General features: G+C 45.0%; 1 protein-coding gene across 5 annotated transcripts in view; it reads right to left on the reverse strand.

Moving 5' to 3' along the window:
• The window catches only part of ITGB1BP2 (integrin subunit beta 1 binding protein 2), a 123,529-nt gene that overhangs the window by 48,653 nt on the left and 57,160 nt on the right, over window positions 1-17,716 (reverse strand). For 4 of the 5 annotated variants that reach the window (XM_033946783.1, XM_033946782.1, XM_033946779.1 and 1 more), the window contains exons 6-7: window positions 9,204-9,262; window positions 9,025-9,095 (exon numbers count right to left, since the gene is read on the reverse strand). In XM_033946783.1, coding sequence (XP_033802674.1) covers window positions 9,025-9,095; window positions 9,204-9,262 — 130 coding nt within the window. The remainder of the gene's footprint in view (window positions 1-9,024; window positions 9,096-9,203; window positions 9,263-17,716) is intronic. The other variant, XM_033946780.1, reaches the window with a different exon arrangement.

Genomic DNA, 17,716 nt, shown 5'->3' on the forward strand with positions numbered 1-17,716 from the left:
TAGGATCTTTTTACATTTGTTTATTTTATTTTCACACATTTTCCACATTTACCCTTCCACCTTTGACACTACTCTTTTACCACATTTCCCCCCATGCACACCCTGCATTTTTCAAACCAATACTGGTTTGGAAATTACTTATACCCTGATATACCACAAGCACCATGTATGCAATTCCACCCCTACTGAATGCGAACACAACGGTATTATATACCATATGTGTCCCACTCAATCTGAAGAAGCTGAAGTTTGCTTTGACCCACAAGTAGTACCTGCTTACCGTTATTATTTACAAGCCTGCGATAATAGCCATGGGGGGGGGGGTTCCTTTGTAGGAGGAGTGTGTGGCGCAGTGGTTGGATCTACAGCCTCAGCACCCTGGGGTTGTTGGTTCAAACCCCGCGCTGCTCCTTGTGACCCTGGGCAAGTCACTCAGTCCTCCATAGTCCCAGGTACGTTAGATAGATTGTGAGCCCACCGGGACAGATAGGGAGAATGCTTGAGTACCTGATTGTAAAAACCGCTTAGATAACCTTGATAGGCGGTATATAAAATCCTAATAAACTTGAAACTTGTAGATACACAAGGGAAAACCAATTCCAAAAACTAGACTCTTTAGATGCCCCTCTCAGCATTTCTTTTGATGCTTGCATGATTACTGGACTTCAGAAATATGGGACTTGTAAATGCGCTAAGTACACACCTAAATATTATTATTGGTGTGATAGTTTGTCCCAAGCCATTGCTACTACTTATAACTCTAAATTTGGAGGGAATCCAAAAGTAAGGCTTAGCTAAGAACCTCCGCCAGAAGGATGTGAGCGAAAAAACCAATCTTGCAACACCATTACATTCCACATGCAGAATCCTAAAGCTTTCCTTACTCCACGAAGGTATCAAATTGGCATTGCTGACTCTGGACCTGACCCTTATGGATTATTTGAAGTAGGAATTGAACCTATACATTATGCTACCACACAACAAATTTCTCATTTTGAGGAAATAGAGTATGACATTGCATTTGGTCCAGAACCAGCTAATCTTTTCCTTACTCTAGCTGAAACTATAGCACACACACTGAATGTTACTGATTGTTATGTTTGTGGAGGAACGCGCATGGGAGAACACTGGCCTTGGGAAGCAAAAGAAGTTCATCTTACTGACTCTTCTCCTTTTGTGATGAATTTTACTAGGACTCCCCGACTTGTGGGTTCCCCCTGGATGTTAAAAGCACCAATTTTCCCTACCCATTGTATTGTTAGGCCACTGCCTAGTGAATATACAGTAGGTTGGTCTACTTGTTTGCACACGCACACCTAGGACAGTGAGAATTCTAGTTGGGTAACCTGGCCTAATGGAACAAAAATTTTTCAGCATGTGTTTTCCAAACTTGTGAACCATACTCAGTACTCTAAATTACTTAAGGAACCCTTAAATCAGAAAAATTGGCCTGCCCCTGATGGCCTATATTGGATATGTGATAACCAAGCATCCCTAAAGATTGGGCGGATTCATGTACATTCATGTTGAAGGGTTGTCAGTTAAGATTTGCCTCTTTACAGATGATACGAAAATCTGCAATAGAGTAGACACGCCAGATGGTGTGAATAACATGAAGAAAGACCTGGCGAAGCTTGAAGAATGGTCTGAAATTTGGCAGTTAAAATTTAATGCTAAGAAATGCAAGGTCATGCATTTGGGTTGCAAAAACCAGAGGAAATGGTACAGATTAGGGAGTGAAGAGCTTTTGTACATGACAGAAGAGTGGGACTTGGGTATGATTGTATGTGATGATCTTAAGGTGGCCAAACAGGTTGAAAAGGTGATGGTGAAAGCTAAAAGGATGCTAGGTTGTATAGGGAGAGTTATGGCTAGTAGGAAAAAGGAGGTATTGATGCCCCTGTATAAGACTTTGGTGAGACCTCATTTAGAATATTATGTACAATTCTGGAGGCTGCACCTTCAAAAAGATATCAAAAGGATGGAGTCGATCCAGAGGAAGGCTACTAAAATGGTATGTGGTGTTCATCATGAGGCGTATGGAGACAGACTTAAAGATCTCAATCTGTATACTTTGGAGGAAAGGTGGGAGAGGGGAAATATGATAGAGATGTTTAAATACCTACGTAACATAAATGCGCATGAGTCAAGTCTCTTTAATTTGAAAGGAAACTCTGCGATGAGAGGGCATATGATGAAGTTAAGAGGTGACAAGGCTCTGGAGTAATCTAAGGAAATACTTTTTTACAGAAAGGGTGGTAGATCATGGAACAGTCTCCCAGATGAGGTGGTAGCGACATTAACTGTATCTGAATTCAAAAGGGCCTGGGCACATGGGATCTCTGGAGAGAGAAAGAGATAATGGTTACTGTGGATGGGCAGACAAGATGTGCCATTTGGCCTTTATCTGCCATCATGTTTCTATGTTTCTTAAATCATTAACTGGCTCACTAACCTGCTAAATAGTTCCCTGAACCAAGGGCACCTACCCAAAGAAATGGGTAAAGTAGCCTTAACCTCTATACCAAAAACAGCCCAAGCAGATCTCTCCATAGCATCTAACTACAGACCGATTGCTGGCATTCCGATCCTCACTTAAATCCTTGAGTCCCATGTCAGCAAGCAGCTAACCATTTACATAGAGCAACACTCCTGCCTTCATACATCCCAATGCGGCTTCCGAAAAAAAACCACACAGCACCGAGTTCCTCATCATCACTCTAATCACTAAAATCAAACAGCTGCTAAGTTCGGGACATCAGGCAATATTACTCCAATTTGATATCTCTGCGGCCTTTACTCAGTGGACCACCAACTACTCCTAACCAAACTCTCGGAAATCAGAATAACAGGAACTGTACTGAAATGGTTCACCGACTTCCTACAAAACTGCAAATTCATGGTCAAAAAGCAAGAAGAATACTCCAACCCTTGGAAGGCATTCTGTGGCATCCCACAAGGCTCCCCATTATCCCCAATCCTATTCAATTTATTAATGAGCTCACTGGGACACATCAAAATGGAAGACAAAACCATATTCTCCTATGCCGACGACATCCTCCTCCTCATTCCCATAACCTATAACCATCCATATATAGCTGAAAAAAATCTCAAACAATATAGATAAAATCCAAACCTGGGCAACTATCAACAAATTGAAACTGAATGCCACCAAGACCAAAGCCATTGGTTTCCGCACCGCACAACAGAACGTCATGTCTAACTTATTGCATTTCTTCGAGGGAATTAACAAACAGATGGACAGAGGAGACCCCATAGACATCATATACCTAGATTTCCAGAAAGCCTTTGACAAGGTGCCTCATGAACGTCTACTCTGGAAACTGAAGAACCATGGGGTGGATGGAGATGTGCATAGATGGATCAGAAACTGGTTAGAGGGTAGGAAACAGAGGGTAGGGGTGAAGGGCCACTACTCAGACTAGAGAAAGGTCACGAGTGGTGTTCCGCAGGGCTCGGTGCTCAGGCCGCTGCTTTTTAATATATTCATAAATGATCTAGAAACAGGGACGAAGTGTGAGATAATAAAATTTGCGGACGACACCAAACTATTTAGTGGAGCTCGGACAAAGGAGGACTGCGAAGAATTGCAAAGGGACTTGGACAAACTAGGGGAATGGGCAGAGAGATGGCAGATGAAGTTCAATGTTGAGAAGTGTAAAGTATTGCATGTGGGAAGCAGAAACCCGAGGTACAATTATACGATGGGAGGGATGTTATTGACTAAGAGTACCCAAGAAAGGGACTTGGGGGTAATGGTGGACATGACAATGAAGCCGACAGCACAGTGCGCAGCGGCCGCTAAGAGAATGAATAGAATGCTAGGTATAATCAAGAAGGGTATTACAACCAGAACGAAAGAAGTTATCCTGCTGCTGTACCGGGCAATGGTGCGTCCGCATCTTGAGTACTGCATCCAGTATTGGTCGCCGTACCTTAAGAAGGATATGGTGTTACTCGAGAGAGTTCAGAGGAGAGCAACACGACTGATTAAAGGGATGGAAAGCCTTTCATACGCTGAGAGATTGGAAAAACTGGGACTCTTTTCCCTGGAGAAGACTTAGAGGGGATATGATAGAGACTTACAAGATCATGAAGGGCATGGAGAGAGTAGAGAGAGACAGATTCTTCAAACTTTCAGAAAATAAAAAAACAAGAGAAGTTGAAAGGGGACAGATTCAAAACAAATGCTAGGAAGTTTTTCTTTACACAACGTGTGGTGGACACCTGGAATGCACTTCCAGAGGACGTTATAGGGCAGAGTACGGTACTGGGGTTTAAGAAAGGATTGGACAAATTCCTGCTGGAAAAGGGGATAGAGGGATATAGATAGAGGTTTACTGCACAGGTCCAGGACCTGTTGGGCCGCCGCGTGAGCGGACTTCTGGGTGCGATGGACCTCAGGTCTGACCCAGCGGAGGCATTTCTTATGTTCTTATGTTCTTAATCTCACTTTTCCATCGGGTATCACTCTCACAATGGAAAAATCCACCAAGGTAATCGGCTGCATCTTAAACGACACTCACAATGGAACCACAAATCTCTAACCTTCGGAAAAAGACCATCTATACCAGGGGTGCCCAACACGTCGATCGCGATCGACCAGTAGCTCAGGAAGGCAACGCGAGTCGATCGCGGAGCCCATCCCGGGCTCCGTGATAGACTCGTGTTGCCGTCTTGATCTACCGGGCCGATCAGCCTTCCTCTCCAGTGTTCTCTCTAGGGCCTTTTAGCTGGGCGGTCCACCCAGCTGTCATCTGCTGCTGCTGCCGCTGCTGAACATTTAAAAAAAAACAAAAAAAACCGGCTTGGAGATTTCAGCCCGTAGCGAACTTATGCTCCGTGGCTCTAACGTGTGCGTGCCGGCTTCCCTTCTCTTCCCTCCGAAACCGGAAGTTATGTCCAGGGGGGGGTGGAGAAGGGAAGCCGGCACGCACATGTTGAGAGCCCTGAAGCAAGCGTTCGCTATGGGCTAAGGCGAGAGACAGGTTAGTGAAGCATTTGCTCTTCTTGCTGCCGGGTCCTGCCTACTTTCTGTTTCCGCGAAGGCAGGACCCGGCAGCATTTCCCCCAATAGGTCGATCGCGATCTTGGACCAATCAGCCTTCCTCTCCCCGACGGCAGAATTGACGTCGGGGAGAGGAATGCTGGTCGGCCGAAGCAGGGAGAGCTTGGGGCAGCGTCGGCTTTCGGGCCTGTTATTGGTGGCGGTTTGGGTCTTGGTCCCCGATGGCAGTTTGGGTCCTGGTCCCCGATGGAGTGGCAGAGGCTTGGGGGAGAGCAGGGAGAAAGAAAGAAAAAGGGCAGGCAGGGAGACAGAAGGAAAGAAGAGAAACAGAAAAAAAAGAAAGGGAGGCAGAGAGAAAGAAAGGGCAGGGAGAGAGGAAGGAAAAGTTGGGGGAGGGAACGAGGTCTGGAGGAGAGTAAGCATACAGGCTAAAAGAAGGGAAGAAAGATTGGATGCACAGTCAGAAGAAGAAAGTGCAACCAGAGACTCATGAAATCACCAGACAAGGTAGGAAAAATGATTTTATTTTAAATTTAGTGATCAAAATGTGTCTGAATTTATATCTGCTGTCTATATTTTACACTAAAGTTCCCTTTTACTAAGCCGCAATAGAGTTTTTTAGCGCAGGGAGCCTATGAGCGTCGAGAGCTCCCTGCGCTCTAAAAACTGCTTTCGTGGTTTAGTATAAAGGGAAGGGGGTATATTTGTCTATTTTTGTATGGTTGTTACTGAGGTGATAGTGCATAGAGTCATCTGCTTTGACCTCTTTGAAAAACCCTGGAATAGGAATGATAATTAACATTTTCTATGCGTACAGTGTGCGTTGTGTTTTTTTTAAATTTTATTGTTGGTAGATCATTTTGACTTGGTCATTTTAAAAGTAGCTCGCAAGCCCAAAAAGTGTGGGCACCCCTGATCTATACTATGCGACAACTGCGACTCACAAGACCATACATCCACTCATATCACTTTGCTCTGATCGTTCAGATGATGGTCTTACCTCAACTAGACTATTGCAACTCCGTCTACCTAGGCATCAACACCATTCTTATCCACAAACTGCAGCTCATCCAGAACACAGCCGTTAGACTAATTTACAAATTAAAGAAATATGATTCAATCACAACCTTCATCAGGCAACTACACTGGCTTCCAATATCATCCCGAATAATTTTCAAAACCTCATGCATCTTACACTAGATTTTGTATGGAAACTCAGTTTCTCTACTGCTTGGTCGACAGCACGAAGAATCCTTAACAGAATTCAACTAAATCTGCCATCCACAAAATACCTCCACTACAAGCAAATCTTCCATTCTATGCTAGCTTATCCAGGTGTAAAAACCTGGAATGACCTCCCAGAAACAATCAGGAATGAGACAAACTACACCACATTCAGGGAAAAAACCTGAAGACTCACCTCTTTGACAACTAACTGTTTCAGCTTCTGAATATCATCCCTTCCTCCTAGGCCCCTCCCCTTGCTTCTCCAAGTCCCCCTTCTCTACTCCTTTTCCCTCTTCCTCTTTGATCCAAGTTTATTAAAAATTTGTTATACCACCTGTTCATACATTTCAAGCTGGTTGTACAATAAAATCAAAAGGGAAACAAATAGTAGGCCACAATAGGCTAAACTAACAAAACATCAATTCAAGACAACGAGACAGACAATAACAAAAAAATAAACAAACTGATACAAGGGGGAGAGGGGAGAACTACAATATAATATATAAAAGAGAAGGTAGAGGGAAAACCCTAAAGGAAGGGGAGACAATGTGTTAGTTCTAGGTAATGGACTATATATAAAGTTTAAAAAGTCCTTACAAGGACAGTTTAGACTTGGCATGAGTCTTTAAAAAGGAACGTTTTCAAAGTAGATTTGAATTTATTTAAGGATGTTGGTTCTCTTAATAAGTTTGAAATCAAATTCCAGAAGGATGGAGCAACTATGGAAAATATAGAATTCCTCCTGGTATTAATATGTTTCAGTGATGGGATGGCTAACTAATTTTGGTCAGATGTTTGAAGGATGCATGGGAAAGAGTATGGAATCAAGAGTCTGTTGATGAGATTGAGATTGAGAGGGGACATGATCGAAACATTCAAGGTACTGAAGGGGATAGACTTAGTAGATAAAGACAGGTTGTTCACCCTCTTTAAGGTAGAGAGAACGAGAGGGCACTCTCTAAAGTTAAAAGGGGATAGATTCCGTACAAACGTAAGGAACTTCTTCTTCACCCAGAGATTGGTAGAAAACTGGAACGCTCTTCCGGAGTCTGTCATAGGGGAAAACACCCTCCAGGGATTCAAGACAAAGTTAGACAAGTTCCTGCTGAACAAGGACATATGCTGGTAGGGCTAGTCTCAGTTAGGGCACTGGTCTTTGACCAGAGGGCCGCCACGGGAGCGGACTGCTGGGCATGATGGACCACTAGTCTGACCCAGCAGCGGCAATTCTTATGTTCTTATGATGAATTCCAGCTGTTCTGTTTTCTTTGTTTTAAATGTCAACAATAATGTTTTATAAATAAAGCGATAATCAATAGGTAGCCAATGAACTCTAAGTAAGAGAGGGGTGATGTGGTCAAATTTCTTGGTCTTGAAAATGACTTTTAACAGCAGTGTTCTGGACTATCTGAAGGCGTCTGATCTGTTTCTTGGTTATTTCATGATATAATGCATTACCATAGTCCAAGCAAGAGATGACCAGAGAGTGAATGAGAATATTGAGGGCAGTGTGGTCGAGAAGTTTGGCTAACGAACAGATCATGTGTAAGCGATAAAAACATTTACAGACAACTGTACTTATATGATCGTGAAAAGTAAGATTCTCGTCAAATGTAATTCCTAAAAGTTTGAGTGTTTTAACTGACTGAACTGGGATTGATTTGAAATCAATGGAAGAGAGTAGAAAAGAACCTTTCGTGATTGGAAAAATCATTGTTTTGGTTTTACTAACATTGAGTGACAACATATTAGAATTCAGCCAGTCGCCTATTTTCTCCAATTTTTTGTTAATGTCTTAGAAATTATCCAAATTGATAGGGTGGATTAGCTGAATATTGTCAGCGTAGGCGTAAACAGTAAAACCTGACTGTCTTAGTGTGATCAGAGGGGCCAGAAAAATATTAAAGAGTAGTGGAGACAATATTGAGCTATGTGGGATGCCAATATCATTAGAAAAAGTAGTAGATAAAGAGCCATTAAATGAGACTTTTGATGTATGTTCTTTGAAGTATGAAGTGAACCAGCTTAGTACTTGATCTGATATACCTATTTCTTGTAATCTATGGATGAGTAAGTGGTCTGTAATCAGAGGTCAGTTTGGTAGATTCTTTAGGATTTTGAAAATCGGGGTGATCAGAATCTGGCCTAAATCCTCAGGGAAAGTACCGGTTAGTAAAAGAGAGGAGAGCCAGTTGTATAACTTGGCTTTAAATGTGAGTGGAGCAACTTTCATTATATTTGGGGGGGCAGCAGTCTAATCTGAATCTGAACAGAACAGTCCTGGAAAATTTACAGCGGTCAAAGTTTCAGCAGAGGTTTGCAAGATGGATAAAGGGAGATTTCTAAAGTGGCTAATAACTGTGATGTACAACCGCAGCAGTGTAGAAGTGTTTCTTATACCCAGGAGGAGTGGGAATATTTCTGTCCTAGGACATCAACTACACATAAAGAGTTATTGCTCTGCTTAGTCTCAGAGAAGATAGATGCTAGGATAATTGATAATCCAGGTTACATCTGGAGACAAGGAATTAAATATTTACAACTGCTCTAGAACTTTACAGCATTTTTATTTTACTTTTTCTGAATTAGCATGTACATAATGAAGACTCAGAACATCTGATGTTCTTAACTTGCAGAAGAATACAAGCAAGCAAGTTGCTGTACTGGGACAAATCGAAGCTACATCAAGCTCAGTATCCTGTTTCTAATAGTGGCCAACCCAGGTCCCAAGCAGTAAAACATACTTTAGAGAACATATCAGATCTTACCCCTCATGGAAGATGGGAATTCCAAGATGAAATACACAGGTTTCAGCTTCAGACTCTGATCCTCGATAAACCTGTGAAAAAGTCTGGCTAATTTTAATAGTTCAATTACATTTTAAACACATCATCAAATACACAGTCTAGTTAGATAGTCATAATAAAGTTATAACAGTCCGACTCACCTCTTTACAGCCTGTATTCTTACATCTGGTACCAGAAACCACAAGTGAAGACATGTCTGCTGTAACCAATGAGAATATACAGAGATAAGATATAAGTGCATGATACTTGACAGTTGTAAGCTCTTTGTGGATCAGACCAAAGGTCTATTGAGCCCAACACTCTTTGTCAATCCAGATAGCTTGAAAGAGAACCTCAAAATATACTAATGGAGAGAGCCACTCACTACTGTTCATGTCTACTTCCTGACAGTAGAAGGTTGCAATCCCAAGTTCAGAGATGTATTCTACAGCTATCCGGATTCCTGTTCCCATCCTATAACCCTACAAGGCTTTAATGCTAAGAATATGGAATCAGTAGTGTTTTATATAATTATTCATTCATTCATTTTTTTTTATTGGACCAACACAGTGTAGTTTATGATTATAGCTTTCGAAGGTAACCCTTTCTTCCTCAGATCAGAAATAAGCAAATGCCGTCAACAAAAGTTTATAGAAGGGAAACATTAAAGCATTTCAGTAGTAGTTGGAGACATATGGGCTAGATTCACTAAACTCACTGATCGTGTACCGACCTGATTCACTCCGCGCATGCAAATGAGGGGAAATAGCATGCAAAGTAGGAAGGCACCGATTCACTAAACTGAAGAAGGAACACCGATTGGGCTTGCCGATCCAAAAACAAGTGACTGCTGAGGACTAGTCGCTCACATCCCTGCCAACTCTCCTGCTCACCCACACTAGTGGCTACTGCAAATAAAAAAGCTGACCAATGTAAGAGGATCCCACAGTCAACAGGGGGAGCGCAGACAAGATTTACCTTGCAAGCGGGAATACTTGTTCTTTTTTTGTTGTTGTTATTCTGCAAAAGGCTTGAGATGCTGTAATGCATAGCTTCCAGATGACAGAGGGAGATCGTGGGAAGTCACTGATGTAACCTGGAGATTATTGCGTGCATGCATTAGACTTTTTTTTTGAATGCCAGGTGGGATGGAACAATATTATTATTTAGAAACAATTCCTCCCGGCTCCTGAAGAAGAGCAGGGAAATAAGCAGGCATTAGGAGTCATCTTGCTAAGAATGAACAGCTGGGTTTGTGGTTGTAAAAGCATGTGCTTTTGCTTTTGGTAAAGCGACATTTGGGAACATCCTTCTTGTGAAAAGCAATCAGTGGCAAGTCGCCGTGTTTCCTAGTCCCCCCAGAAACGGTCCATTTCTCCCCCCTTTCCTCCAAATACACCTTTCCCCCCAGACCCTTCCTATGCTAAGTATTTATCAACTGAACTTTCCCAGGTCCAAGGGAAGCCACGGGGTGACCTGGATGGGAGTTTAGGAGAGGGCGCATCGGCATTTGGCATCACCTAGCATGGCAAACTTCCCATTCCTCAAGCTACTTTGGCATTGGGCACCACCGTCCCAGAGCATCTTTAAGAAGTTTGTACTGATGCCGTGCTCGCTGCTGTCGCTCTCTTCTACTATTTGACCGATCGCTGCCACACCATGCCCAGCCCTGTCATTGGGGGCTCCAAGAAGGAGGAGGAAGGGGGATCCCTGGTGTCTGAGTCGGTGAAGGGGAAGAGGCTGCCGCCACCAGGGATTGTCCTTCCCTGCAGTGTGAGCCCGTGGTTTTAACCCGTGGGTTTAAAGCGGGGCTGCACTAGGGCGTGTTCTGTTCTGTTCCAGAACACGCCGCAGTGCATCCCTGCTTTAAACCTGTGGATTAAAACCACGGGCTCGCGAGTAAAAGCCCCCCAAATGAAAAAAAGCAAAGTTATACCACAGAGAGCAAGTGCATGCACAGACCATCTACAGGCAGAAAAGATGGTTTGCGCATGCATCTGGATTGCTCTGCAGTGATCTGTGCACTCGCTGTGGGGCATGCCTCCGATCAAGTCAATTTGCATGCAGACTCGTTGTGAATCGGTCACTCAGCCATGGATCGGATCAGATCGCCCACGGATCGGTACGGTTAGTGAATCTAGACCAAAGAGGTGACAAAACAGTTTGAATTTATTTGCAGTAGGTAACAAAACCAAGATCTTTGTTAATTAGGAAACAGAGAGGTGTCAAAGCAGTTCAAGTTTCTTTATAGTGGGAAAGAAAACCAAGTTCCTTGTTGAATCCTGTCTGGTGGGTATCAAAATATTTTATAATTTTTTTTTCAAGTCTTACATTCTTGGATTGTCTTGAAATGAACCAGCACCAGGAACTGACCCACCCCCCTGCAATAGTGAAAATGGCAGGAGGGATGCCCACTCCATCCTGCCAACAGACCCCCCCTTCCCATGCCATCCCCCAAACCATCCCTTACCCTCTCCTCCCTTCCACAAAAAAAAAAAAGCGGTAGGAGGGATGCCCACTCTCTCCTGTCACCAGATGCTCCCCCTAACCCATCCAGAACCTTTTTCACAAGTTGGGACCGGTTCCACCTGCTCCGAGGACCTCCAGTCTGTAAGACTGAACTCCAAGGACTTTCTTAGAGATCAGATTCCACAGGTGACCCTTGAGGGGAGGAATGCTGGCCTAGTGCCTAACCCGTAGTAAGCCTGGTTCTAAGAGAGAGGTTGTAGAGGCTCAGCATTAAAGACAGTTTTCACAGCAACCCTGTGAACTGCATATAAAATTTGCATATATTTGCTTGAGAGAACTGTTGACTAAATGTCTTCTTTGGATCTGTTTAAGACCTTTTTGAGATTTTGGGGAGTAGTAAGTGGGAAAGAGGCCTGGAAAACTCTTAAATCAGGCTAAGCACGCTATACTTCATGGGGGGGGGGGGGGGTGAATCCTCTCACCCTAACTGAAAAGTGCTCCTTGAGAAGAGACCTCTGGCTGATTTCAGCCTTTTAGTTTAAGACTGAACTATGAAGATTTTATTTTAAATATCAGACTCTACAGGTAACCCTTGAGGTTAATTTCCACCAGCCCACCTCAAGACAGAGGTTTTTTTTAATTCTTCAACCAACTAGGAACAGGGCATTGCTTTAGTAGGGTTTTTCTGTTCTTTCTTTTTTCTTCAAGGTGTAAGTACTTCTGCAACCACATTATGGCTAGGAAACATCGTGTTACTAAAGCTGCTGCTCAGGCTACAGCTTCTGTCTGTACAGACAGAAAATGTTACATCATTAAGGAAGTAAAGGAACTGAGCTAAGAGGTGGCAAGACTAAGAAGCATCCTTGAGATTGAGAGGTATATCAATGAAATGGTTCATGAGGTGTCAAAGATTTCCAGCAGTGGGGAAGAGGCTGTGCTGAGGGAAGACAGTTGGACTCAGATTATGGAACACTGCAAGATTGGTACTATGACTCCCGCCGAAAAGGCGTTTGATAGGGTCTACTGGCCCTATTTATTGGATAAAGCAGGTATCAATGGGCACTTTCTTCACTGGCTGTGGGCATTATATGCGTTAAATATCAATGGAAGTTATACGGAGAGTTTTGCGTTGGGTAGGGGTACTAGGCAGGGGTGCGCGCTCTCCTTGGTATAGTTTGCGTTGATGATGGAACCCTTGGCGCAATTGATCCGGCAGTCTCAGTATGTTCAGGGGATACTTTGTGGTGGTATAGAAACTAAACTGCTTTTATCAGCAGATGATGTCCTCTTTACTTTGAGGGAACCTGTTTTGTCGCTCCCAGCGGTGGTGGAGATTTTGGACGGTTCTGGCCATGTATCGGGCTTTAAAATCAGTATTTCCAAGTCAGAACTTCTGGATCTCGCTCTGTCGAAGGCGGATCGCCAGGTGATCTCCTCTACCTATCAGTTTAGATGGGCGCAGGGCGTATTATGATACCTGGGGATTAATCTCACTAAAAATCTAAGTCTGTTGTATGCAGTGAATTACCCATCTGCCCTTAGCTCTATTTGGAGGGATCTTGAGAAATGGCAGCACCTTAATATTTCTTGGCTTGGTAGAGTACATGCGGTGAAAATGGTGGTGCTCCCACGGATGCTTTATTTTTTTTTTGCTATGTCCATAGCTTTGCCAGGGAATTTCTTTCCTCGCTTGGAAAGAAAGGTATATGCGTATATCTGGAATAATAAGACTCCAAGGGTGGCTCGCGGAATGTTTTATCAGTCTAGTTGTCTGTGTGGTATGGCAGTCCCTCACTTTCATTACTACTATCAGGCTATGCAACTTCATTATTTAACTATTTGGAAGAGGGATCATGGTAAAACTTGCGTGCATATGGAACAGGAGATTCTGGGTAGAGCACCGTTGTGGATGATGCCTTGGCTTCAGACACCTTTATTAAATGATATCGCTAAAATGGATAATCTCATTATAAGCTATATGTTACTTCTGTGGGTGAGGGTGTGTATTTGGTGTTTTGGGGGGCAGCTTTATTTTCTCGGGACAACCATCACATATGCACTACATTTTCTACCAGAGGAGCTTGATCAGGTCTTTCAATTCTGGGATAGGAAGGGCCTTTGCTCTCTGGAGGATGAGAAGCTTATTCCGTGTTCACATTGATGGATGAATATGGCCTGTTACCCAGAGAATTATTTCATTATAGGCAACTTGAAAGCTTTCTCCGCTGGAAAGCCTTGCCTGATCTGAACAACTGTCTTTGGGAAGGTGGTGATGGGGGGTAGTGGTAGTATTACCAAGCTATATCAGGCTCAATTGGCACATCTCCCTCCTTTGAAATATAAGCAGCAGTGGGAGGAGATATTGGATAAGAGGTATTCTCCATGGACAAGCAGTATAAGTCAGCCCCACTTTTGGTGACGTCATCTAAGTTCCCAATTCGGATTTGCTCTCCCAGAGCTCAGGTGAGGCTTTAGGAGCCTCATCTGAGCATGTGCAGGTAGCCCTATATATACCTGTGCTGTCCCTCACTAATCCAGTTTAGTTAATCCGCCCTTCCCAAACGGACGGATCATAGCTCTCCATTCAAAAAAAAACAAAAAACAACAACAAAAAACCCAGAAAGAAAGAAAAGAAGAAGAATGGCAAAACAAAAACAAAAAAACGAAAAGCCTGCAGGAAAACCAGGTTTCAAGAAGTGCCCGGACTGCAAACGAAAAAGGAGCTCCTTGGACCCCCATGAGGTGTGTATCCATTGCCTAGGAGAAGCACACCTCATGGCAGCCTGCCCTCAGTGCCTAAAAATGTCTCAGAGGGCTAGAAGAAATCGGCTCCAAAAACTGCACACCATGGGGGAAGACCAGCGAAGGAAGAAGAAAAAAATAAATAAATAAATGCAGCCAAAAAGCAGCCCCTGCTTACCTGCTGCCTCAGGAAGCCCAGCAAAAACAGAGTAGACTGCTCCTGAAACTTTCCGACTACAGGATAGCTCCCCGACGGCTGCTCCATGGCCTAGGGTAGAGCATAGAAGTGCAGACAGTGGCAAAAACGGCCGAGGGTCTCCTATCCCCTCCGCCGGCCATTCCAGCTGCACCAACTCGGGACTGCTCCGATTTCAAAATCGAAGCCATGCGGCCATTAAAGCCATGCTATGCCTGCAGCCCCGAAATTCAAACTGCCTCGATCTCATCCCAGGATGATATCAGTGCACTGGGCCCCGCCCCCTTAAAGGCACAGACACAGCAAAAAGGCAAGCCTGGATACAGACAGTGCCTTTGCAAGCATGGAAAAGAACTCTGCACACCTAAAGGCACAGGACAATGTGCCTCACAGGAGCCAACACAGCAGAACCTGCAAGGAGGGAACATGAAGGAGACAGAACATCTTCCTCCCCCTCCTCCTCATCATCATCAGCAACAGCCTCACCAAGACGGCGGAGGCGCAGAAGGTCGAAAGATCGTGGGAGCAGGGGCAGACCCCATCAGCCGGCTGACCACCCACGTGCATCGGCCGCAGATCCCAACATCCAGCCACGTCAACTGACCACTCCTACCGCTCACAGACAATTGTTAGACTTTTTCAACAGATTCATCGCACAGCAACTCTCAGGGCAAAGGGCGCAGAGCAAGAGCTCAGCACCGAATGCAGAACAGATACTGCAACCACCGGCAACATGGAGGCAGGGAGCATAAACAGCCGCATCACACTCTCCAGCCACAGACGGCTATGCCTCCGAACGCAGTGGGCGCTACCAGCAAAGCTATGCTTCAACATTAACAACCCAAGACACCCCAGACACAGAGCACGCGTCTGGGACAACACAGTCCAACATGCCGGCGGAGGACCTCACTTATCCAAAGTTCCTCCAGAAGGTAGTTTCCAAGCCGGCACTCACCCCAGTACAGGTGCTAGAGGCGACAGAAGAAGCACCGGGACTGCTGAAATACCTAAAGTTGCAAAAGGCCATAGCCGCACTACCAGCTCACAGAATGCTACTAGATTGCCAGGACCAGATCCGGAAAACCCCACGGTCAGGCCCGGCTGTGTCCAGGAGGCTAGACCAAAAAATACCAAATCAGCGAGGCACTGGGTTTTGACAAACCACAGCTCCCTCACCAGTCCATCATAGTAGAAAGTGCCCTTAAGAAAGCTAAGAGCAATCGCCTACAGGCCAACGACCCTCCGGGCAAAGAACACAGGACCCTGGACGCTACCGCCAAAAAGGTCCACCATGGCTCCATACTGAATGCCAAAATTGACTCTCACCTGTTCCACCTTACCCTGTACAATGATGCCCTCCGGAGGAAAATAGAGGAAACCCTAGACACGCTACACCCCGAGGGAAAAGCCTGCATAGTCCCCATATTACAGGATATGGAGGAATGCGGAAAACACATGTTAAAAGCGACTTTTGATGCATTTGAAACATCTGCCCGCACGGCCGGAGTGGCCATAGCATCCAGACGCCTGGCATGGCTGCAGGCATTGGGCCTATGCGAGGACACCCATGAGCGTATCGCAGATGCACCCTGCTCAGGGGAGAACTTATTCGGAGACAAAGTCACGGAAACAGTGGACATAATGAAAGCCAATTGCACAACTCTCCAAACCCTCTCCTCAGATGGCTTCGTAAAAACTCCCGGCATCAAGGCGGCTTAGCACCAACCACTGTCGCCGATAAAATAACACCGTAAGGCGCTTCGACAACCAGACAAGAGGGTCGTCCCACAGACAGAAAGCACAACCCTGCAGCGCCCCTTACCAGCAAAGGCAGCGCCAGAGGGAGGGAAAACAGCAGAAGCCAGCTACTTCCACCACCGCTTTTGACTCATCAACAAGGCCCTCCACCCCTGTTGGGGGCCGCCTCTCCGCATTCAACAAAGCCTAGGAGAAGATAACAACAGAAAAATGGGTGCTACACACCCGCCAGCCAACCCACCAAAGAACTCATCCTCAGAGAAATCAAAGCTCTCCTTCAAGCAAGAGCAATAGAACCAGTATCCAAGTCACAGCACAACCAAGGGTTCTACTCCCACTATTTTCTCAATCCCAAAAAGACAGGAGGGTTCAGACCCATCCTAGACCTACGAGGCCTAAACAAGTATGTAACCAAGGAGAAATTTTGTATGCACTCCTTAAGAACAATCCTACCACTAATTCAAAAGAACGACTGGCTGGCTTCACTGGACCTCCAAGATGCGTATTCACACATCCCTATGCACTCCTCCCAAGGAATGTTTCTGCGGTTCAGGATCCAAACCCAGTACTTCCAATACAGGGTCCTGCCCCTTTGGACTCTCCTCTGCACCGAGAGTCTTCACAAAATATGTCATGGTAGCAGCGGCACACCTCCGCAAGAGCGCCATATGCGTGTTCCCTTACCTGGACGACTGGCTGCTGGAGAGTCCATCAGCCTGGAAAACGACAACAGCAGTCAATACAACGATGTCACTCCTGCAATCCCAGGGGTAAACACCAAAAAAATCCGTGCTACAACCAGCATAATCAATAGAATTCATTGGGGCAAGGATCTGCACGCCCCTGAATGCAGCTTTTCTGCCCCACTCAAGGGGACAAGCAATACAAAAAACTGGTTCAGCAAATATCAGAGACACACACATTCACAGCAAGAACAATACTACGCCTCCTGGGCCATCAAGCAGCCTCCGTGCATGTTGTCCCACGCACCAAACTCCACATGCGACCCCCTTCAGTGGTTCCTCAGAAAGAATTGGAACCAACACACACAGCCTCTGTCTCAGAGTCCCAATGGATCAGAAAATTTGCAACAACTTCAAGTGTTGGACACAACAACAGAATTTGTACACGGGCAAGCTTTTCCAGCAGCCACAACACCAACTGACACTCACCACAGATGCCTCAAAACAGGGGTGGGGAGCCCACCTCCTCCATCTGAGAACCCCTGGTCACCCTCCAAGGCCAAACAACTCATCAACCCGCTAGAACTCAGGGCAATTGGGAATGCCCTACAAGCCTTTGCTCCCTGGATCTCCAACAAGACCTTACTGATCCAGACAGACAATCAGGTGGCAATGTTCTATATCAACAAGCAGGGAGGCACGGGCTCACTCACCCTCTGCAGGGAAGCCCAAAAAATCTGGACATTTGCTTTATCAACCAATATTCTCATCCATGCCACCTACCTCCTGAGCCTGAACAACGCCCTAGCGGACAGCCTCAGCAGAA

This window comes from Geotrypetes seraphini, chromosome 5, assembly GCF_902459505.1.
Source record: "Geotrypetes seraphini chromosome 5, aGeoSer1.1, whole genome shotgun sequence".
NCBI lineage: Eukaryota > Metazoa > Chordata > Amphibia > Gymnophiona > Dermophiidae > Geotrypetes > Geotrypetes seraphini.